Below are 25,417 nucleotides of genomic sequence, written 5' to 3'. Positions count from 1 at the left end.
AATTGAATACTTCTGGTTGTGCTATACAGTGTCCATAATCTTTGCCCCAGAAAAAGAGCCACATATTCTACCCTATTTCTGTGGTTATGATTGTCACCCTGTAGTTATGATTGTCACCCACCCAGTGGATCAGTTTCTGTATCATTTCCCAAAAAAGTTCTTGAAAACATTTCCTACTATTTATGATTTTACTTTTCATTTTTCTGTCCTTGCTTTTTGTGTTACAGTAAGGTTTTTCCTATGTTTTCTTCCTTAAAAATTTTGGAGTGCTTCATTTTTTTTTTTAATATTTTTCATGTAGGTGTATGTGCCAAAAATGACATTTAATACTTCTTGTCTTAGAAAAAGTTACATGTATTTTTCTTTCCTTCCCCCCAGTAAATGTTTGTGATCCTGTTGTATGCCGTGCATTGAGCTAGGCACTAGGGCACACCGATGAATAAAACAGTTATGGTCCCTGTTCTTAATATGGAGATTCATTTAGTGATGAAGATAGTAAACAATATATGAATACAGTAGATAAAAATCTCATGAATGCTGTGGAAGAAACAAAAATAAGAAGATGGAGAGAATAACATGAAAAGGCCTATTTTAGGTAGGATGGCTGGGGAAGGCAATGCAGATAGAACATTTTAAGGAGAGTTGAAGTCTGGGAGAAAGAAAATTTGGGCATAGGTATTGAGGTGAATTTGGGGCAGCTGACTTGAAACTGAGATAAGATTAGGGCAAAGTTAAGTTGGGAGAGAGAGAGGGAGAGTAAAATGCAGGTCCTTACTGGTTTTTAGGTATATGATTTTATTCTAAGTGCACAAAGAAGGAAAGTTTTGCACCTGAGCAGGTAATGATTGAAGGATATAAACACAGAAGTGAGAAATCAGTTGGGAGGCTGCCATACTAGGCGAGGAGAGATTGTTGCTCCCTTGAAACAATGTAGGGACTTTAGACTGATTCAAGAAATATATCAGAGGTAGGATGAAAAGAGCTTGTAAATAGGTAGGGTGTGTAAGCACGTTGAGGAAGGAGGAAGAATCAATAATGACATCAAGATTTCAGGACTGATAAAGGAGGCAGAGATTAAAGTCATTTACTGAAGATCCGAGGACAGCAGGAGTCTTTCTTGGGAAGGCTATGTTTTGGATTTATGTTTGAAACCCAAATGAAGAAATTATATAATCATGTGGATATATGCATCTGTTTTTCAAAGAAGAGGTTTCAGTTGGAGATATAAATATGGGACATTTTGGTAAAAAATGGAATTTAAACCATGGAGTGGATGAAATAATTTGACAGTATACAGTATTCAAAAAGCTGGGAGCGAACTTGATGCTCTCCATCATTTAGATATTGAGATAAGGAGAGAGATAAACTATTCGAGAGGAAAACCATGGGCATGCAGTGTCAGGAACAAATAAGAAAATGTTTCCAGGAGGAAAGGTGTGCTCCACTGTGCACAGTGCTTCTAGAGATAATGGATAATTTGAAAATGATGTTTGCTTATCAGGCTTAACAACATGAAAACCTTTGGAGTTTTTCCCAAGGTAGAGTGGTGGGCAGATACTGAGTGGAATGGGACGATGAGCAAAATGGAGTTTGCGAGAAAGGCAGCTAATAAGAAAAGGGGCCTTTATGAAAAGGTGTTGAGAGAGTTTAACCAAAAGAATACAGCCTTTGAGCTTCTGAGAAAAATATGTTTGGAACTCACCAGGAGAGTGTATGCCTTTGAAGTGGGGAGGGGAAGGCACACGTATTTTCATTTGTAACAGGAAAGAGAAAGATACTTAGATTCAGTTTTATTTTAGTGATGCCAGACCCAGCTGTCTTACCTGGAACAAATAATGATGTAATATGTTTCTGGATTTTTGCTGTAGATGCACACTGATTGATTTTACTCATAAAACTAAATGGGTACTCCTTCTATTTTGCCTGGTAATAGGTTCTGAATTTTCTTTCTCAAAGTCTTTGTTATCAGTGTTTTTTTGCTCAGTTTTCTCTTTTGCCAAAAGCAGAGTAAATCAAATATCATGACCTCCTTCCCCAGTCTTCAGCATTTTCAACACCGTGGCCTCCCTAAGAACTGATTAGCAAATCAAAGAATAAAGTGGTTTTCTCACAAGCGATTTTCTTGCCCTGCAGAAAATTGTCTTTTTCAATATTACCATCAGAATTCTTTGACTTGTCAGTATAATTGAAACATTATCTATGATTTCTATTACTTTAATGCAGGTTTTGAGCACATCCTTTTAAGGTCATAGCACTCTTTCATGTTTTTGAATTTGCTTATGAGGTATATGTATTTGATGAATTTTAGCTGTTTGGAGGGAAATTTTATTCCACTTCATAATATTGTTTAAAAAATAATTTTCATTAGTCCATTATGGCAACATATCCCTGGGCCACAATTTTCTCCGTGGACTTAAAATTCAGTACAGAATTTTAGGTCCTGATCATTAATTGTATCTTTAAAGTTGCAATGTGATTGAAAGTCATCTTTAGTGCCAGCAGGGTTCTCTTTCATAAAACCTCCATCTCCTCTGTTTATTTTGAATAATACTTTCATTTATGGGTTATGGGACCATAGTAAAAATACTCCCAGAAGGTCTCCTCTCTTTTCTCAGTGTGTGCTTGCCAAGCCATAGGTGGCTTTACTGTGTGCATAGCTCCAAAATCAGCTTTTTCTGAAAATACAGGAAGAGCTGAAGAAATGTGTGCACATATATTAATTTATACACTGGAAGTTTCTGACAAAGGCATTTTTAGAAAAAACTCTAGGATGATGGGATTTTATACTAAGCTAAGGTTTTATTTTATTTTATGGAGGTATGTAGTTTTACTTACAGGCATTACCAGTCAACATGTTCTAATTCTGCTTAAAATTAGAGGAACTTGATTTATTGTTCTCACCTGCTGCGGTAGAAATTTCAAGCATCACCGGAGTAGACTAACTTCTTCAGTACTGGAAATATTCAACAATATTCATCAAATGTGAATTCAGAAAGCTGCGGTCTGGTAGTATTGTGGTAATGAGGGAGGAAAAGTTTTCCCTTTATTTCAGACAGGCTATGATTGCATGTCTGTTTAGGAAAATACATACAGATTAAGCTGTGTGCCTGACTTTTTTGGGTGAACTTGGGGTATGCCAAGGGCTCCCTTTGGCCTTTCCATTGAAAACCACTCAGTCAACATCCTGTGTATTTATAAAGAAGGGTTTGGAGTCGGATGTTGCCCAGCACCTTTGTGATCTGGACTCTGCATGCTCAAGTTTCTCTTCGAGACCTGAGTCAGTGCTATAATTATCTCTCAAATTTCTCTTGTTTTGTCCTTTTTAGAATATTCATTCTAGATGCATATTCTTTTTCTTCCTTTTCACTAGGGGAAATGGGGCTTGTCTTAAGGTAAGTTCTCTGCTAAAATCTTGCATTTTCTGTTCCAGTGTGTGCGGATGAACAGGCTTCAGAGTTTTACTTTGTAGCGACATCCCACACTACTGTAGTTGATGACAGTTGTCATAAAAGAGTGCAGTTTTGATGTGTGGGGAGCTGCTCCTGCCACATGCCTCTAAGCGGAGAGACCTGGGAGGGCTCCTTTCACGTGGTCATCTTGCGCTCCTTGCCTCTCCGACATCTAGGCTTTGGGTACTCATCCCATATTGTCTCCTCCCCCTCTTCCTTCCCACAGACATCATTTGCTACTGATTTGCTTTTAAATTTGGCACCTTATTTTCTGATTCCAAAATATCTTCTGTGGTCCCTTCCGTCTTTAGTCAGTTTCACACAGTTTACTAAAATTGTAATTTCTTTAAAAATTCTCTTTGTAACCATCAACCTGTTGACTTCTCCCCTGCCCTCGTTGAATTGGCCTATACTCTGTGAATAGAATTCTTGTTTCTCCTGGCCTCCCTGTTATAAAATCAACAAACACTCGTAACAGACTAAAGAACAGTATATTCATAAATATCATAATCAGTTTTTACCATGTCTGGGATAGCCTTCCATATGTATATTTTTTTCAAAAGGGGATCATGTCATACATTTTTTTTATACATACTATATTTAAACTGCTTTTACTCCACTGTAATGCCTGAAAGTCCCTTCCTATATATTCATTTTTGGAGAATTTTTAGTTCTATATTTTCAGTGGCTAAAAACTTTCATCTTACAGATGACCAGTTCTTTACTTGGGGCATTTAAGGGTTTACTTATGTCTTTTTCCTTCCTCTTCCATTCTGTTTACCTGTTATATACTCTTGGTAGATTTTTTTGTTCTTGACAGTTCAGAGTTGTTTGTTCACTATGCATATGGTTTCTTTATTAAATCTTAATGTAGACACGTTGGTTTATTAAACTTAATGTATGCCTTTTGGGGCTAGTTATATTGTCACCATGTGTGTTCAGACCAAATCTTATGCATCTACTATGTATTTGGGGCCTGGGATATAGGAGTGGACAAGACAAAGATCGTCTTGCTCTCATAACTGAGGTGCTAGTCTATATGATGAGGTTTATGTTATATAGGTGCAAGCCTCTTACGTGAGGATCAACGAAGACACCTAAATGTAATACAGTGCAGTGGAAGCAGTCTAAATGACCAAAAGTTCAGTTACTTGGGGGATGTTCATGCTAGTCTTTTTCATGCATATAGTTATATTTAAGAGTTGACTAATTGGTTTTTCTACAGATGATATTTCTTTTTTAGGATTTTTGCTAGAGTTGCTGACTTAATGGAATGATCTTTTTCAGCTTCATACATTTTGAACCTTCTGAGTAACTAGAATCAATTATACTTAATTTAAAATTATATACCTTTCAGCCTGCCATATACTATGTTATTATTCTTATTGATCTTAGAGACCCAAAAATATTTTCAGGCTAAGTTTTGGATAATAGGAAATATATCTCTAAATTTTTTGGTCCTTCTGTTGCATATTTTATAATATGATTAAAGAGAGATTGCAACCATGGAGAAAATTTTCTGCTGTAAATTGATGTTTCAACCCTGCCAGCTGCTCATGATTTTTTTGATCCCCCTTATCAAAGTGGAAAGTGAAGGGTAGTGGCTGCCCTCACGGGCAGGTATATAATTTAAAAAAACAAAAAAAGTGTGTGTCTCAGCAGAGCTATATTAGTTTCATATAGCTGCCTTTCTCTTTTTTATTGTAGGGCCAGCTATCAATGTTGCAAGAAAAAATAGACCATTTGGAGCGTTTGCTAGCTGAGAATAATGAGATCATCTCAAATATTAGAGACTCGGTCATCAATTTGAGTGAGTCTGTGGAAGACGGTCCGAAAAGTTCACAAGGCAATTTCAGCCAAGATGCTGGCTCACCTTTTCTGCCATCGAAACACTTGGCTCTCACAGTTGACCCTGAAGACTGCCTATTTGCTTCACAAAGTGGAAATCAGAATTCAGATGTGCAGGTAATATATACATTTGTTAATGACTGAACTTTTTTAATTTGTTGGGTTTTTTTTTTTTTAATTTGATGTCTGTATTAACGCAATACGTTTCTTAAACTTTCTGGATTCTAGTTTCTATTTTTGATTAATCACATCATCATTATTGTTCTTTTTAATGATAAAATTCCAGAATTCTGTTTCCCTCAATTTTTAAAATTATTTTATAGGTTGTTAATATGACCTTTTAAGGTGTGCTTTCTAGATCTTTTTTTCTGTACTAGTTGAAGAGTACTTTAAATTTAGCTAAAGAGATTTTCTTATCTTTGGAGAGTAAAGGAAAAACTACTCTTTCTAATGTAAGCTATACATTATAAGTTTCACACAGTATAGGGTTATATTCTTTTTGCTGTACATCTCTTTATGGGAGGTGTAGGGTAAGTGAAAAAGTATCAGGCTTTTCCACCCTCCTGCCATTCAGATTGATGATGGATCCTTGCAGTCCTGAATGCATGCCTGATGGCGGGCACCTGGAATAGGGTGTGGGCATAGGTAGATTGGATTCACCTGGGCCAAGACTTGGCTTTTAAGGGCTCCAGCATAAGCAGAGAGATCGAGAGCGAAAAGAGTGAAAGAGAGAGCTAAAGAGAAGCAGAGACCAACAGAGAATGCCGGAGAGCCCAGAAAGAGTGAAGACTTGCTGGGGGCTGGGAGGCCTGCCAGCCTCCTGGCACCCCAGCACCGCTGCCTGCTGTGTACCCAGTAAAATCCCAATAAAAGCCTGAAAAGCCACTAAGGGCTCCAGGACTCCTCCTTTACCCCATCTGCTCGGATCATAGAAAACCTGCCCTGTGTCATCCTGCCCCTACAGGAGGGGAGGGCATATTTTAGAACTGTGCTGTCTGGTACTGAAACCACAGTTCACATGTGGTTACTGAGCTCTTGATTTGTGGCTGATTTGAATTGAGATGTGCTCCGAGTGTAAATAAACATACAATGTTTGGAGACTTAGTGAAAAAAGAATGTAAAACATTTTATCATTTTTATTTGGATTGCATGCTGAGATGATAATATTTTTAATATGCTGGGTTAAATAAAATATTGTTAAAGTTAATTTCACTTATTAGAAAATTCTAGATTTTTATATTTGACTTGCATTATATTTCTCTTGGACAGGGCTGTTCTAGAGGATAGTGGAGGTGAAAACTAGGGTCAGAACGGATATCTGCCTTTCTTAAAATTAGGGTATGTCGCTTATATTTGCTCTGTTTTTACAAATTAGCAGAGAGCTATGTTTAATCTTACACCCTACACCAAAAGGTGGAGGGAGGACTCTATGTATGACCATTTTAAAGTTGCACAAAATGATTTGGTTGTGGCCTGCTTCAGTGTAGAAGTTTTCACTAAATCCTGGGAACAAGACCATGGATCTCCAGACCAAACCAGAAGCCTGGAACAGTGGCACTGGCCTGTCCTTGCACCTACAGCCTTATCAGCTACTGTGTGTGAAGTTCAAGTTAGTTTTGACTTGTTTCCATTTTAATTAAGTCCCTTTTAAAGGGGGGCAACAAACTTATTTATTTTTGGTCAAACTTTGAGCTGGACAGAAAGGAGTGGCAGAGCAACCAAGGGAGGCAGGCAGAGAGGGCCAGCAGGATGCCAGGAGAGATGCAGTGTCAAAGGAAGAAAGAAGAATAACAGAGTCTGTTAACAGGTCCTGCTGCCCACCTGGTTTCCAAAGATTTGTCAGCTCATCCTTGGGTTTTATTTAAAGTCATAAATTCTGAAGTGAGAATTAAGTTAATGCCTTAAAATACCTTGTGTTCTCTTTTGTATAATTTGCTTGATATCATAAATATTTCTGTAACCCATTTATTTATTAATTACATAATTTACATAATTTTTACATAATTTAAAATTACCAAAAAGTGGTAGTGTTCTTGCCACATTAAGTATTACACAGAGTATGAAGAATACAATCTTTTAGCTTCTTTTGTAATTTTTCCATTGTTTCCAAATTACTATCTAGAAAGGAATATTTCATTATAACCTCAGAAAGTGGTTATAATGCTAAATATCAATTAAAAGCTAAATATCAATTAAAATTTTTTTCATTTTTAAATGATTACCTGGTTTACCCTGTTATATTTTTTATTTTTAGAGTAAGACAAGGTAAACATAACATGTTGAATGAAAGAATAACTATAGACACATTTCCATTCTGATACAGATTTTAAAATCGATGAGATTGATTGTAAAATAAAGATATCTCAAGTTAAATAATCACTTTTAGTACTGTTTGGAAAAAGCTGAATTTTTTTTTTTTTTTTTTTTTGGTTTGCTCTGCAGTTCCTATCAAATTTCTATTAAATTGTATTGGAAGTAGAACAGGGGAGGAAGGAGTTGATATTATTTTTTATTAGACGCAGATGGGGAGGAAATTGTCAGGATAGTTATGTAACATAAATAGCACTAAAACCTTTGAATGATTAAATGTTTTCTGCCTTAAACATTTCAGTTGCCCACAGAAATAGTTTTAGACTGTAAAATATACACACAATACAGTTATAAGTGGTTTTGAGAAAATATTTTCCAACATAGTTTAATAATGGTTATACATGTTCAAACTTTTTTCCCCATTATCTTTTGTGTTTTTAGATGTTGGATGTTTATAGCCTAATTCCTTTTGACAATCCAGATGGTGGAGTTTGGAAGCAAGGATTTGACATTACCTATCAATCAAATGAATGGGACACTAAGCCCCTGCAAGTGTTTGTGGTGCCTCATTCCCATAATGACCCAGGTAAAGTCTGTACTTCAAAAACCTAGAGGTTATTAAGTTCCTGTAGTCACAGAGTTTTTTAATGATAATCTGATAGGACCCACTTCCCAACTTCTAACAGTAACGTAGTCCTTTTCTGTGTCATTGTGTTTTGAGTTCTCATTTTATTAATTTATGTGCTATTTAAGCACAGTACTTGTGCAGTATGAAATAGTAATAAATGCAAGAAGGTATTAGCTTTGGAGTGTGAAAACTTGCATGTATGTAAGGTACTGAGAGTTAATTTTAGTTACTGCTTATAAAATACTGTGTGAGTAAATTATTTTGGTTCCATAAACTCATATTTAACAAAAAGGCATAGTGCTTATGGGGGAGTTTAAATATTTAAAATGGACAAGCAATATAAAGTGATTAAGAGCCTTAGTGTCAGGTACACATGGGTGTGAGTTGCAAATCCATTAGTGTAAGACAACTTAAGGCAATTTACTTAATTTGCGACTACATTTTTACCTTGGTAGAATCTGGTAGAATAAAGTATCTCTTCATAAGGTGAAATATCAAGGCATAGTGTATGGCTTAAAACTAATTGCCATTGTTATTATTGATTGCTATAGTTATTTAATATGATAACTTTAGTTATTTTTTGGAGCCAGAGGTTTTTCCCTCAAGGTAGAGGAAAATTGCTAAAATTGTAATGGGGAATGTGTTATATAAACTTGTTAATGTGAGCACACAAGTACAGAGAAAATTCTCAATGATCTGCTGCAGGATTTTTCTGAATATACTTTCAAAGACTTCTTTTGAAGGACTTGTTTTATGCTTCTGTTACAGGGCAAACCCTGATATAAAATGGGATTTCCTGACTGTGGGTCCTCACCCCTGCGCTTAAAGGGGACTTATTAATGCTAAACTGCAGACATACACAAAAGGTTGATAAAAGGTTTATTTACAAGGGAAGGGGAAATGGGAAATGAATAACTCAGGGAGAAAAAGAGGAGATAAGTTTGTAAATATGTCCTACCTGTTCCTGGAATCCAAATTACCCACCGAGCTGGCAAAAACCTAGCATGCCTCATGGTCAAGAGGGCGACCACCCCCTCTCCCCCAACCATGGTCAGTTAAATACCCAAATCGAGAGCCTAGTTGCTTAACTCCGCCCTTAGGTCCTCGCAACCTTCCCTTTGGTGATCATGGGATTTGTAGTTCACAGTGTCGTGGGGGTGGAGTCCACAAAGCCTGTATGGAGTATGCTCAGGACATCCTTCACCCCATCACTTCTACTTGTTCTTTTTCTCATTTTCATCATTATAGTTAGAGATATCACTACTCACCTAGTAATTTGATTTTTTTTTCCCCCTCCAACATTCATTTATCTCCTACTTAAATTCTTTCCCTTAGTCTTTTGGCATGAACTTCTCTTTTTCTAAGGCAGAACTTGTTACTTTATATCTGGACATATGATTTGGTGGTATGTGTGTGTGTTGCTGCTTTTGGGTATGAGAGTCTGGGAGATAAAACTTGTATGCTGAAATGTGTGAATTTACAGGGTACTTTGATATTTAGTACACACAGAGGTATAAAATAAATGACATCAATATTTTAGAAATTGGTGATGAGCAGTTACCACTTATCAACATCTGACTTGATGTCTCTGTGTCCAGTCTTGATGTCTTTATCCTTTCTTACAAATATCATACTTAGTCTTTTTTTTTTTAACATGTATTTTTTTGTGCATACAAAAACTGGGGTACAGGCCAAAGGTGTGGGTAGGGGTGAACGGATTCACCAAAGACAGAGTGGGGAGCAGAACAGGCGATCTACTGAAATACACTACTGAGGGGAGCAGCAAGTGAGACAGGAGAGGTCTGCTGCGCCATGTGGGTAGCTCCCTGGCCAGGGATTGAACTGGTGCTGCAGTGGCTGCCAGATAACTTCACAGTGCTGACTTAACTCCTTGCACCACCAGGGAGGCCATCTGCTTGGTCTTATTAACATTTCCTCTTACATGTTTTAATCTTTTCTTCCTTAATCTTAGGCTGCCCCTTCAAACCCAACTCAGTTATATCTGGGCATTGTGGAAAGTTCTTAGGGATTTGGAGGCATGCAGAATGAGGTGTCTTGGTTTTACTGTATAGAATATCCTGACCCCCAGCACCGTTATTTGTGTCTGTGTAAAATAGAGTATAAAGCTGGATAGGTGGAGTAGCATCTCAAGCAGTAGTTAATGAAGTATATACAAAAGGTGATGAAAATCACATCTAATCAAAAATCTTTTGTTATTTACTCACATGAGTACTAGATTAAATAGTACCTTTTCATTTCGGTGATGCTTTGGAAAAACACATCTTTCTTTATACCTAGATTCACACTTAATGAACTAAGGTGAGGTATAGTGCGCGCATGTCGCACTTCACTCTTGGGACTTTAGACTACATGGGAGACTGCAGATTTTTTTCTGTAAATCTCATCCACTTTGGAATATTCCCTTATTGAGTGAATGGTGGCATAGCCACTTGTAGAATTGTTTTTTCCTTCTCTTTCTCCCTGCCAATTGTGTGGTTTAAATCTTGTCACTTGAGTGTGTGATATGATTCCAATATATAATATATAGGTAACATTTTTGCAATGTGTCTTGTGAACCCAACTCTGTGTCCTTTTTGATTTTTTTAAAAAGACTTCATTATCCTTTCCTTTTAAAGACTTTATTATCTTGCCATATGAATTTTCATTTCCTATTTTACTGTTTTATAACATGGACTTTTAACTGTAATAAATAAAACTTGTTACTGGGTACTGTGCCAGGTGTTCTGTGAACATCTAATGCTCACCATAACCCTTGATGGTTAGTGCCATTGTTCTTGTTAAGGTGTTACCATCTTGCCAAGCTCACACAGGTAGTAAGAGTATTTTATTGATAATTTACCTGAATCGTACTCAAATGTGTGACAGAGAACTTATGTCAACCATTAAACTCTATTCTCATCACCTAGCCTAACATTTGACATACAGTAATCACTAAATAGATGTGCAAGATATTCTCTGACTTGTCTGCCCCTTTGCAACTTTCTCCCACCATTTGTGCACACACATACAGGCATATGTAAATATTTCCAGCATTCTTGCTTGGCCTCCTCATTATAATTTAAGCTCAGTGAGGGCTTGGACTTTCTCTTAATCACCAGGCCACTAATGCTTGAACATTAAACTGTGGTTCTGTTGAATGAATTAATGAACCAGGAATCTGTGGCTGTAGACTCAGATGAAACATTTAACTTTATTACTTGGCCTACTTGTTTCTTCAGTGTCCCCTCTTCCTGCCATCTACTTATTTTATTCCTTTAAGAAACATCTTATTTTAAATGCAGCTTGTAATTTTAAATACCAATAACACTTAATATTAAGCTCTTCAAGGGCAGGATTGCCTCTGCCATTAGATTTTGCTTTATTGTTTGCATTATGGTTCCTACTGTAGTTTTATATTGTTCTGAGAAGACATCCTAATATAACTGTTCTGACTGCAGTAAATGAATCTGGCCGTGGGTATCCTAGCAACCAGCATTGAATCTTTTTGTCTTAGTAAAAGATGCTAATGACCCTTACCCTCAGGGCTTTCTCCACTTGAGGAAAAAATAATGGTCAGAAACAGACCTTTTAAAACTAAAGCAATTTTTTCTATCAAGCAAAATGCTGGAGAATAACCTGCTGACTTAATAATTTTCACTGTTGCGTAACAAAAGTAGAATTTAGATAAACTAAATTATTCTGTGAGAAACTGAATCATTCATATCATGGAAAAGCTACTCATTCAATTGAGGAAGAGATATGTACACAATATTACAAGTAGGATGTTAATCTGTAATAGGAAATCCTTGTGTCCTACTACTCAATGAATGTGCAGTTAGATAATTTACTTTCTAAATGAGATTTATTAAGATATGTTTGCATTTTCTGCAGTAACAATTTAAAACAAACTTTAGCTTAGTAATTTGTTTCATCAGTGAAGTTTTGTCTATTAGCGATAGAAATGATTGAGATAGATTTTTAAAAGATTCCTATATTCTACTAACTTAAAAAATTATATTGCTGTATTTTCATGTTTGTAGATATTTTTCTATCTGGACTGAGTTGGTAATACTTTGCATGAAAGAAATTTCAAATTATGTTTGTATTTTAGTAAAATTCCTAATTAGGTGTTCTTCCAGTCTATAAAGACTTGTAAAAAATAGTCATACACTATTTTGTATGGTCTCCATGAATTCAAGCAAAATTAGAAGGAATTGTTAAATAAATGCAGATAACTTTGTACTATTATGCTTTTGAAAAGTTTTGAATCATAGACCATGAAATTAAATGTTAGTTGATTGATACATGTTCATGTGATATTTTGTAAGACGATTAAAGTACAATTACTGCACTTTTTGTATCTATAATCTTAATTCTTTACTTCCCACTAAAAATTCTTTACTTCCCAGTTAAATTCTGAAATATTTACTTAATTTTTCTTCAAAGAAATCATAGTGTGTAAAGAGTAGATAAGGTATACTAAATGGAAGGTCGGATATATATTGTTAGTTAAGCCGTTTATAAAAGGAACATTAGAAAATAATCCCCCATGTGGTGAGACTATAAAACAGAAAGAAGAACTAGGCCCAGGAGTCACAGTGGAAAATAATTTCCTTTGTGCATTTGTAAGAATTCTTTCATAGAATTTTTATTGACTCAAATGAGATGACTCAAATGGTGAGGGTTCTTCAGCTTTTTTTTTTTATCTACTGTACATTCAAATATATTTTATTATTTTTAAATATATTTTCATATCATTTTTTAGCTTTTAATTCATTTTCAGAAAATTGAGAAAACATTTTTGCATTTAGTATGTGATGATTTTAAGTGAGTTTATGTATACTTGTACTTAAAATGTTGGTTAATAAAGAACAAAAAGTAGTGAGGTATCAGAAACATCCTACAATGAGCTGGACTTCAGCTTACAAGTGAAAACAAAGCTTTATTTGGGGTTTTCAGGAGAACTGCAGTCTAGGAGTCACAAATATGTCTAACTAGTATAAGTGTTTCAATATGTGGGATAAAAATGCTGATCTTATATTGACAGATTTTCCTGCCACATGTAAAATAATGCAGCTCTTTGAAGGGTGGAAGAAAAACATGTAAAAGGAAGGGATTCCCACATGTCAGTGCAGTAATAGGTGGTTCTCTTTGAAGCCAGTAGAATTTGTTGATTTCTGTGAGAAATCTGGCCTCATTTCTCCAAACTCAAATTCCGAATGTTAGGTTGTTGGTTTAATGTAGGTGATGCATGTGGTTCTAAACCCTGGTTACTGAGTGGTCGGTTGTGGTGCATAAACTCCAGTCCCCTACCGGTCTCCCAATTGTATTTTTTAAATAGTTTTGAATATTTTTATTATTGTCTTTAAGGTAACATTGGTTGACAACATGGTATATGATTTAGAAATATAGTTTCCATCTCTTCATGTGTGTTACCACCCTACACCCAAGGCACCCATAGTTACAATTTTATTTTATGCATTATCTTTATCAATTTGGATCCTGTTGCTCAGCACGAGCCCAATACCTGATGGCATAGCAGCCAAAAAACCATTCCTTCAGTGAACCAGCTTAATGCAAGGCACCTGGCAGGAGACTGGAGACCAGGTTCTCAAATTGATCTCTCAGAGGAGGGGGCTTTGTGCAGTATTGATGGGGTTGAAGAATAAATGTAGAAAATGTAAGTTGGTAGAATCTGATTGTCTGTTTCCTGCTAAATCATGTTGTAACTCAAATTTGGGTCCCAAGCACTCTGCTTCTGAATGTATTCATCAAACTTTGAGTCAGTCATCTTGTTTCTATCTTTCATGGCTATATTTGGTCCAGGCAATGAGCTGTCACCTCAAGGACAGCAAGCGCTTTTCTGGACCTGTGCTCTGAAACACAACTTGTCAACTTATGAAAAACTGTTTTTTTTTTTTTTACCCTTTGTTTAAAATAGGTAGGAATATTTTTGTCCCATTGTCACAAGCCTGTCATACAGTTTTTGCAAGATAAACACAAATAGGAAGTGACTATCATGACCACCACGGTTTCAATATTACGGTTTTTAACTCATCTTTAGAGGTATTCACACTATTATCTTATTTTAACGCTTTTCTATTAAAATATTGTTTAAGCACAGTCTGCAGAAAATAGTTATGGTTAGCCATAATTTGGTAATATCCATTATGAAATGCGTGGAGACTCAGAGCTCTGCCCACCATGTATGAGTAGGTCAAAAGAAGGAGAGGTTTGTATGTGGGCACAGTTTGAACAGTATTTGATTCTGGGGTAAAATGAGTTCTTTGGTTTTGACTACTATGATGGGAGATTTGAGCTTTTGAAGCTAAGAAGTTCTGAGAAAAAGTGAGAACTGGCATTTCCTGTCTTGTATCAGGTATGAGTTGGGGGCATGTTATTTTATGTAATATGTTCTGCTACTCTGAAAAGTGATAAATCCATTTACCAGGTGAGGGTAATGAGGGTAGGTTTAGTAATGTAAGATCAATCAGTTATACTTGATTGTAAATATATTAATTATAAATAAATGGTGAATTGAAATTCAGGTTTGCCTAATTCTAAAATCCCTGTTCTTTCCCTTTACCATACTGCTTCTTGAAATATTTCATTTAGTTCAAATGATTCTATTTCTTGTTGCCTTATGGACAGTAGCCAGTTGAGCATGTTTATCTGAACTTTGGTTGTTAATAACGTTGCCAGACTTAGCCAAAACACACTACATATGTGTGTGTGTCTACACACACACACACACACACACACTCACACACCAGCTGCTCAGTGAAATTTGAATTTCTGATAAACAGTGAATAATTTCTTAGTATAGATGTGTCCCAAATATCGTATGGAACGTACTTATACTAAACATTTGTTATTTATCTAAAAGTTAAATTTAACTTGGCATCCTTTATTTTCTCTGGCAATATTAATTTTTAAGAAAATGAAGGCATTTAATACTTAAATATTTTCATGACTCTTTAGAATTGTCTTTTTAAGAGATCTTTAGAATTGTAGTATAGTTCCTTTTTAGAAGGAAGTATTCTTGGATTGTGTTTTTTCAGCATTTGTGGTTAGATAGTACCTATGGAAAGTTAGTGATCATTAAGCATTTCCTGTTTCCCCTCATTTCAGTTGCCTTTGTATAACTTTCAAGACTGTATTTCAGAGCTGGTCAGTGCCCTGGTTATACAGACAATTGCTAATACTTAGGAGAATTAATATGTTTCAGGTACTGTTATAGGCACTTTATATATACTAAATTCATTATTTTTAGCAACTTTAGACAAAAGTCCTATTATTACCCTCATTTTCACAAATGAGAAAAGGCTGAAAAGAGGATAAATAATATGTTTGAACCCAAGACATTTTACTCTGGAATCAGCACATTATTTAATATTGCCTCTTGCAGGTAACATTTCTGAAACCACAGGCAGAACTTCTAGTAGTATTAATCAAATGAGAGATTTTTTAACTGTACTGCAAAAGTAGACACCTTACCAAATATTTCGTATCCTTTTTTCTTCTGATTTTTCTGATCTATCCTCATTGAAATGGATATGTCTGCCCTTAAATACTTCATTAGTACATGAGATGGTGAGTGGTTTTCCTCATTGCTACATAATTTACAATTAGAAAGTGATTTAGAAGCACTGTTTTCCAGCCTTTAACATGAGTTCTTCTAGAAACTTTGATAATTTGCCCTCTATTTGCCTGATCATAAAGATAATGAGCCTCCTTACATTTTCTAAGAGGAACTCCTCAAAGGAAGTCATTTTTCTTTTACTTCTAACAATGTCTGTCATATTATAGATACATTTCATTATTTCAAACAACCAAGCTCTGTTTGGGGGAGAATTATTAGGCCTGAAGTGTCCTCATTCTGTGCAAGCAGATACTCATGGATGGAATCCTTAACAAGGGAGAGAAGCAAATTTAGCAAAGATTTAGAAAATCATTTTGGAGGTTGATCTCACAATTGCAGTTTTCAAGTATCTAGGTAAGCAGGTCTTTTAAAGGGCACTTAGAAAAGCTGTACAGTGAAGTGTTGCTTTTGGAAATTTGTGTATACAGCTGCAGGAGGAACAGAACCTCAGTTCTTCTAACAGCAAGGCAAACAGTTTCTTAGGGTGTGGGATAAAATTTCCTGTGACAGCATCTTACATGGGTTCAGAAAGTGCTGTGTCTCAAACAACTAAATGGAAGTGAAGTTGATATGCTTTGAAAACTATTAAATGACACTGACTGAATCACCTGGAAAAAGGTTAGGTTATTTTGGAAACCTGAGTTCAAAAGCATTTTAGAGGAATCAGCATGTTCATAGGTCTCGAAAGACTCACAGATCTTTGGAAAACCTCATTTTCGTCTTTGAATGCTCCCTCTACTCCCTACTGAAAACTTGAGTCAGTTACCAGGTTCTCTTCATTTTTCATTTTCTTGGCCTCTTATTTCCCTCTTGTCTATTTCCACAGCAATCTGTAACCATTTTTAAGAATCATTCCCTGTATCTCTCTCCTTTACCTTTTTTTTTTCTATCCTATTCGCATGTATTACTGTTATTTCTAAAAGCACAGATCAGAAAACCTTAGCTGCTTTTCTCTTGTTTTCAGTAAAACAAAAATATATTGGAGGGGTTTCAGTGACCTGGCCCCTGCTTTTATTTTTTACTACTTACCGTCCTGCCACCATGTAAACACATTGCAGCCATACTCAATTGCTTCTGCTCCATAAAATTGACACACACCTTTAAGACTTAGTGTTTTCCCATATGTTCTTCCTGCTATTTGGAACTTCAACCTTTTTACCTCTATTCAGATGATAACTAACCTAAGAATCTCTGTTGTTGCCTTCTGGTAGGAATTTCCCGTTTGTCTATTCCCACAGAATTTTATTCTTATTTTCACTGTAGAACGTTTTCATTTAGCTTAGCTTTATTGTTTTGCTCTTATTATATGCTTGGTTTGTGTTTGAGTAAACCAAAATGGAACATTAATTAAAACTTTTATAGCTTATCACGGGGGAAAGTAAGCTTAACTTATAATGGAAATACTGGAATTAAAATTAATCAGCAGCATACTTGAGTTATTCTAATACTAGTTAAGATTGTATTTGGCTTCTTAAATATAAGACTAGGTGTTGCAGTCAAATATTAGAGAATTTGACAAGTGTTAGAAGAAGCCTGTGATCATTTGTTATAGAGAATAACTCCATTAATAAAACAAAGTTTTTTTTCTTATAACTTCTATTTGTATTTTTGTAATTTGAGATATTCTGTTAAAATGGAACTAACTTGAAGCTTAAATTGCGTTTTTTAAAATTTTATTATCTAGATAAATTATTTTTCACTGAAATATTTTTGTTTTCCTAACCATTGGTACCTGTTTAACTTTCAAGTGGAATTAATATACTTATTGAATGTACAAACTAATTTGTGTAACAGTTAAAATCATAACAGCAAAACAATGATTTGAGGGGGCTGTCTTCCTAGGAATTGGTGTTTTAAATCTTCTTGACTAGAGAAAGACATACAAGGAATCCAAATAGGAAAAGAAGAAGTTAAACTATCACTATTTGCAGATGATATGATAATATACATAGAGAATACCAAAAACTCCACAGAAAAACTAATTCAACTCATCAATCAGTTCAGTAAAGTGGTAGGATACAAAATCAACATGCAAAAATAAGTAGCCTTCCTATACACAAACAATAAATCTGAAGAAGAAGAAATAAAAAAAAAATCCCTTTTATTATCAAAACAAAAAAAAAATCAAATACTTGGGAATAAATCTAACAAAAGAGGTAAAGGACTTATACAAAGAAAACTATAAAACACTGTTAAAAGAAATAGAAAAAGACACAAAGAAATGGAAAGACATCCCCTGCTCATGGATTGGAAGAATTAACATCATCAAAATGGCCATCCTACCAAAAGCAATATACAGATTCAGTGCTATTCCAATAAAAATTTCAATGACATTCTTCAAAGAAATAGAACAATTATTGATGAAATTCATATCACCAAAAACCCCAAATAGCCAAAGCTCTTCTGGAAAAAAAAAAAGAAAGGAATGGAGGCATCACACTCCCAGGCTTCAAACTATACTACAAAGCCATAATGCTCAAAACTGCATGGTATTGGAACAAGAACAGACACACAGACCAATGGAATCAAATAGAAAATCCAGAAATAAACGCACAGATTTATGGTCAACTAATATTTGACAAAGGAGCAAAGAAAGTTTGTTCAATAAATGGTGCTGGGAAAACTGGGTCACTACATGCAAAAGAATGAAGCTTGACCTCACACCATGCACAAAAACCAACTGAAAATGGATTAAAGAACTGGACATAAGACCTGAAACCATAAAATACATAGAAAATATAGGTGAAACACTACTGACATGCACCTCAAAGACATCTTTACAGACACATCCCCCAAAGCAGTGATAGTGAAGGCAAAGATAAGCAGCTGGGACTACATCAAATTAAAGAGGTTCTGCACAGCAAAAGAGACAATAAGCAAAACAAAGAGAAACCCCACCGACTGGGAGAAAATTTTTGCACACAACACTAACCATAAAGGACTGATCACAAAAATCTACAAAGAGCTGATGAGACTCAGCAAAAACAAAGAAAATAATCCAGTCAAAAAATGGGCAGAAGAGCTAAAAAGAAATTTCTCTGAAGAAGAAATGCAAATGGCTAACAGGCATACGAAAAAATGTTCAACATCACTTGTAATCAGGGAAATGCAAATCAAAACTACAACGAGATACCATCTCACACCATTGAGAGTGGCACATATTAAAAAAACTAGCAACAACAAATGTTGGCGAGGTTGTGGAGAAAAAGAAACTCTCCTGCAGTGCTGGTGGGAGTGCAAACTGGTCCAGCCACTATGGAGAGCTGTGTGGAGATTCCTCAACCTACTAAAGATAGAGCTTCCATATGATCCAGCAATTCCACTCCTAGGTATTTACCCAAAGGACACAGAAACAGTAATTCCAAAGGGCACCTGCACACCTATGTTAATAGCAGCACTATTTACAATAGCTAAGCTATGGAAACAACCCAAATGCCCCCAAATAGATGACTGGATCAAGAAGATGTAGTGCATATACACAATGGAATATTACTCAGCAATCAAAAAAAGATAAACATATGCAGTTTGCAGCAACATGGATGGAGCTAGAAGGGATCATGCTCAGCGAAATAACTCAGAATGAAAAAGAAAAATACCGGATGGTCTCACTCATAACAGGAATCTAGAAAACCTAAATAAGGGACCAGGAAAAAGACTAATCAATACAAAGTAAAAATCAAAATCAACAAGCAACTATAAACCAGAGACACACTATGAGGGGTTGGGGGGTGAGGGGCGGGGAAAGGACGGACTAGAGTCAAAATAAGGGGGGAGGTACAATTGTATGGGGAATATAACCAAAATGAAAAGGCATACATTGTGCAAAGATGAAAAAAGATGTAACAATTATATTAAATAAAATATTTAAATAAAAAAAATTCAAAAGAGAAAAAAATAAAAAAGAATGGACTAGTAAAAAAAAAAATCTTCTTGACAGAACTTTTTAAAATATAAATACTATAGAAACTTAAATTTATTGGGCAAAGATTATTTGGTTAGCATCAAAACAGACATTAGCACTAATAGTATGCTTTTTTTACTTACTTTAAATTTAATTTTACCTTTGATTTAATTTCTAGTTGAAGAAAAACAATTGTCAAAGTGTACATACTCTTTGACCATACATTTCATTCATCTGTTAAGTATCTGTTCAACTATTGCTGCTGTAGGCTATGTACTGAATGCTAGATTCTTGAGAATTGACTGATTTGAATTTCAAATTGCAGTGTGTATCCAGTCCTGCTTCTAAAATTTACAACACCTGGTGCAGAATTAAGAAGTACACAGAGACCCTCATACCTAATGTCTAAATTTTTAAGAGTTACAGATCAAATAAATACATTGTTGAAGAAGATAGCTCCTTTCCTCTACCCTTGAGAACAAACTCACTGATCTAGAAAGCCAAGTATGGGTTTAGATTGCTTTGACTCCAGTTCCCCAGTGTAATGTGAAGGGGTGTATGGGTTATGCCAGCCTATCTAGCAGCCCAACCTCTTCTTAGACCCTTGACCATGTTCTAAACTAGAAGGGATATTGGAGACACCCCAGCACTCTTTCCACACCTCTACAAACTGCAATCCCTGGGCCTTTGCTCAGGCTAGGGCAAGGTCAACTGTTGTGACTGGAAGGACTTAGAAAATCCCAGTGTTGTTTTCCATCCCCTTCTAGAAGCTGGCTTAGGGTTGTTTGGACACAGATTTCTGGATCCAAACTACTAAAAAGAGCAGGGCAGGGCAGGGCAGGGCAGGACAGGACAGACTCTGGTTGGGCAAATTCTTTGCCCTGTGGATTTACTGTATGGTGAGAGGAACAGTGGAATATCCCTTTAGTGTTCAGGGCTCAGGATGGGTCCCTCTGTGCAGACACTAAAAGTGGTGCCGTATATGCCCTTGAACCAAATAAAGCTGAATGTTTCTTATGAGGATCAGATCTATACAAAGTCTCTAGACATCAGAGCTGTGATTAAAAGTCGCAATTAAAAAAGTAAATTATGTTTTGTCCTTGAACAATTACTAGGTATTTACTTATTCATATATATTAAAAATAGTGTTTTCAACTTTATTAACTTTGTATTTTAGAACTTAAATTTTTTTAATCCTAAAATATCTAATTTCAGTCCAGGCCTGCTTTATAGATAATTTTGCTTTAAATATTTCCCAACTTACTTAAAATTGCTCTTAGCTGTTCATTGGTCATTGTGTCATTTGAGAGAAAAAGAAAAATTTAAAGGTATCTTAATGCTTTCTAGCCCTGGTTCAACCGTTAAGTGTATTCAAGGGAAAGGAAGAAAGGCTGTGAACTGACCACTTAAGTAAATCAGTTTGCAACTCATTGTCCTAAGATTATGAAATCTAGAGATAGGAATAAAATTTTATGTCACACAGATTCATCACATAAAGCTTTTTATAAAATACAGTCTTTCTGATTGGTCTCTTGTTAATGTACAATTGTACTTTTACAGTAATTTAGAAAAAGAGTCAATTAAGTATAAAAAACAATACTTGATTACTCTATTGTATGAGCAATAAAAACTAATTTACTGTTATATTACTCAATATTGAAACCTGTAAGAGGCTATCTTTCAGTTCATTCTTCATTAATTGTGCTATATTGTAGTGATATTAGTATCTATTATTTATGAGTTTTATGGAAGGCTTTTAAACTGACATCCTTGAACTTTTATTTTGGCTCACGTAAATATCTTTGACATTTTTTCTGCATGATTGTTGAAGGGCAAATAAAGTGTTACAGGCAGAGAGGATTAATCAGTCACTATGATTCCACTATAAAAACTCCTGTGACAAACTATTCTTTGAAATGGTCTTAGTCCATAATAAATTATAAGTAATGAAAATAAATAATGGTATTAAAAAAACCCCTTATTAATCTTCACAATGTCTATTCTAAAATTGCCTTTTGTGCTAGATTACTAGTGTTTATTTATTTTTTTTAAGATTTATTTATTTATACAAGCACTGGGTACAGTCAGAAGCGCGGGAGGGTGAGAGAATTCACCAGAGCCAGAGCAGGGAACAGAACAGGCAGACTCATGAAATACACTGCTGAGGGGAGCAGCGGGCCCGGCAGGAGAGGTCTGTCGTGCCATGTGGGACCCTCGCTGGCGGCCGGTATTGAACTGGCGCTTCAGAGGCTGCGGGCAGCTTTGTAGCCCAGCGCTCAACTGCTGCGCCACAGGGGAGGCCCTAGTGTTGTATTACTAAGTTAGTTTTGGAAGCTATCTTTTGCTCACAGTTCTTTAACTTAGTTAATAGCTAAATAGGGATTGGTTTTTACTTTTAAAATTTAAACAAAAGGTTTATGTGATGTACTGACAATATTCAATAGAGCCATTTAAATAATGCACATGGTCTTTATGGATCATATATAACTATAGCATGGCACAGAAATAGATATTACATTTTATTTCAGCTCAGGTTTGCAATTTGATGGTGGATGTACGTTATAAATATTACAATGATATTTGGTAAAATAAATTCTCCCCACGTTGCTATCTTTATTTTTTGTATACTAGTAACACTAATTTTTTTCTAGGACTGTATTGGTGTGCAAGGGTAGTCCTAACAAAGTTACTGGAGGCGTCTAGCCTACAAAAGTCCAAAATCAAGATGTCAGCTGTGTTGGTGTCTTGGGGGGAGCTTTCATCTTGGCTTGCAGATGGTCTTTCTTTTGTGTGTATCTATGTCATAATTGTCTCTTTTTATGAAACCATATTGGGGGCCTCCCTGGAGGCGCAAGGGATTAAGTCTCAGCATTATGAAGCTACCACCAGCCACTGCAGCACAAGTTAGATCCACTGACCAGGGAGCTAACCCACATGGTGCAGCAGACCTCTCCTGTCTTGACCACTGCTGCCCTCAGCAGTGTATTTCAGTTAGTCTGTCTGTTGTGCTCCCCATTCTGTCTCTGGTGAATCCTCTCACCCCCCGCACCTCTGGTCTACACCAAAGCTCTTGTATGCATAAATAAATAAAATAAATCTTTAAAAAATTAATAAAACCATATTGGATTAGGTCCCACCTTCATAACCTCCTTTTACCTTAATAACTTAATGACCCTATTTCTAAATACAGTTACAGGTTTTTTTTAATTTAAACTTAAATATGTTGAATTGTTCAAGGTAGTATTCTTTGGTGACAAACCAGGATACAATGCCCTGGATTTAAAAAGTGTTATAAAGAGTATTTTGTACTGTATTTCTATTTGATTCATATCTGTCATTTGGTAGGTGCTAATAGCTACAGAATGAATGGTTTTCAGTGAAAGCAGGGGAGATGGACAAAGTGGCAGTGTCCTTTTCAGAAGTTCATACATATTTTTCTTTTCAAAATAGTTGTGTTGTCTCTTCTGGTGAGTGTTATTATTTTTTTTGCTAGCAGTTATACATATTCATTGAATATGAACTTAATCACTTAATCATAGTCCAAAGCCAGTTAGACTCCTTAAATCAACTCATGTGTTTGAGGGTTTGTAAAAAAATGGAGCAGCTCAGCCTGGAAGAATAGAAACTCCCATAAGATTTCATAGATAAGCAGTTTATCCAGAGGGTCCCCTTTGCTCGCCAGCAGTAGGTGGAATTGGTGACTAGGTTTTCCCGCAGCCACTCATCATGTTGCTTTAGTTCTGCCAGATGTTCGAATTAATAGGTCTTGTTAAAAATGTTTCTTTATAGTTGAATTGCAAATGTCTTAAATAAAATTTCTAGTTTACTTGAGTAGTATGAAATGTCAGAAAACTAAGTCATCAACATCAGCAATTTTCTTTTAAAAAAACTTTGCATAGATATGTACACATTCGTTGTTTGATTAGGGTCAGTTGGTGTTTTCAGAAGTGTAAAAATGAAATCTCCAGTACTAATGAATATTTTGGAGCAGAATTCTGCTTTTTTCATATTCATAGTAATATTATAATTAATTATTGCTCTGATATTGATACTTAGATATAGCTTGTACTTGGAACTTTTTTCCTTAGTTTAATTTACTTAATGGGTAGGGCAATTTAGATGTGGCATACTGAGATAAACATTTATTCCTTATTATGAATACAGTCCAGCTAACTTGTAAACACTTTAGATTTTTTTCAATTTAAAAAGTTTCTTAAACTAGAGAGAGATTATGAAAAGAGACTATGTTGAATTATATACTAATTGTTTAGTATAAATAAATGCTTTTTAGGTCTTAGATCATATTTTTCTTATTTCTAAATTTTTGCAGTTTTCAGTGTTCTTTCTTTTCAACATGGTCATTTTTTGATTCTCCTGTTCATTCTACTTGAATTTCATAATTTGAAAATACATATTAAATTTTAAGATATATCTTCATATGAATGAAACATCTAAGAGTATCCAAAGGTAATGTAATGAACTGTGCCTGAGTTTTAATCAGATAGGTGAACCAGACCTTTATGGTATATTTGTATCTTGATTTAGGTTGGTTGAAGACTTTTGATGAGTACTTTAGAGAGAAGACTCAGTATATTTTTAATAACATGGTTATCAAGCTGAAAGAAGACTCCCGGAGGAAATTTATGTGGTCTGAGATCTCCTATCTTTCTAAGTGGTGGGATACCATAGATACTCAGAAGAAGGATGCTGTTAAAAGGTTAGTTTTTAAAATTTTCTTTTGAAATTTGATAATACTAAACATTAATTATACAGTGACAGATGTTAAGTTTTTAAAAGATATAGTTTTATATCTGCAACTTAAAATATTTCTTTACATACTTTTTTCATTAACTATGATTCAGCTCTGAAAAAAATGACTTTTTTTTTTGATTGCATTTATTTTTGTATATGTATTTTACATCATTGTTCATTTTTGTACAATGTTTGATTTCTCCTCTCAGGTGTAGTCCTCATAAAATTCCCACTATCAGATCACCTGTGACCATCACCATAGTCTCTTGTGCTCTTCCAGCCCCTGTTTTAATCCTTCTCCCTTCTCCCCTGCTGAATATTGCTGATTTATAGTTGCTTGCTAGTTTTGTCTTTTTTTTTATTCCCCGATCCCTTATTTATTTCCCCTATAATCCTCTTATAAGTGAAACCATCCAGCATTTTTCTTTTTTCTCTGACTTATCTCACTGAGCATAATCCCTTCCAATTCCATCCATGTTTCTGCAAATGGCATGCGTTTATCTTTTTTGATTAAGTAGTATTCAATTTCATATATATGCCATATCATTTTGATCCATTCATCTGTTGTTAGGCATTTAGGTTGTTTCCATATCTTAGCTATAGTAAATGGTGCTGCAATAAATATCGGTGTGCAGGTTTTCTTTCAAATTGATGTTTTAGTGTCCTTTGGGTATATTCCTAGGAGTGGAATTGCTGGGTAATATGGTAGCTCCATTTGAAAAAAAAAAAGAGGAAATCCTTGTGCTCCAGCTTTGTCCTGGAAATGGACTCATGGAATTAATGGGTCTTAATATTTTAGAAGTTTTTCTAAGCATATAATCAAAGTGACTCCTAGAAAGATTATTTCAGTGTATTATTTATGTAGAAGTAAACCAATTTCTCTGCCT

The 25,417-nt window shown here is 35.2% G+C and overlaps 1 protein-coding gene across 4 annotated transcripts in view; it reads left to right on the top strand.

Annotated features, from left to right (window-relative positions):
* The window catches only part of MAN2A1 (mannosidase alpha class 2A member 1), a 193,169-nt gene that overhangs the window by 17,522 nt on the left and 150,230 nt on the right, over window positions 1-25,417 (top strand). For 2 of the 4 annotated variants that reach the window (XM_037529504.2, XM_054688088.1), the window contains exons 2-4: window positions 5,157-5,414; window positions 8,049-8,193; window positions 24,324-24,495. In XM_037529504.2, coding sequence (XP_037385401.1) covers window positions 5,157-5,414; window positions 8,049-8,193; window positions 24,324-24,495 — 575 coding nt within the window. Of the gene's footprint in view, window positions 1-5,156; window positions 5,415-6,566; window positions 6,636-8,048; window positions 8,194-23,123; window positions 23,246-24,323; window positions 24,496-25,417 lie in introns of those variants that run through there. The other 2 variants (XM_037529505.2, XM_037529506.2) reach the window with 2 other exon arrangements.

The sequence above is a fragment of the Talpa occidentalis genome, unplaced genomic scaffold, assembly GCF_014898055.3.
Source record: "Talpa occidentalis isolate TD23 unplaced genomic scaffold, MPIMG_talOcc4v2.1 talOcc4.6, whole genome shotgun sequence".
NCBI lineage: Eukaryota > Metazoa > Chordata > Mammalia > Eulipotyphla > Talpidae > Talpa > Talpa occidentalis.
This window is presented reverse-complemented; position numbering and strand designations above follow the sequence as displayed.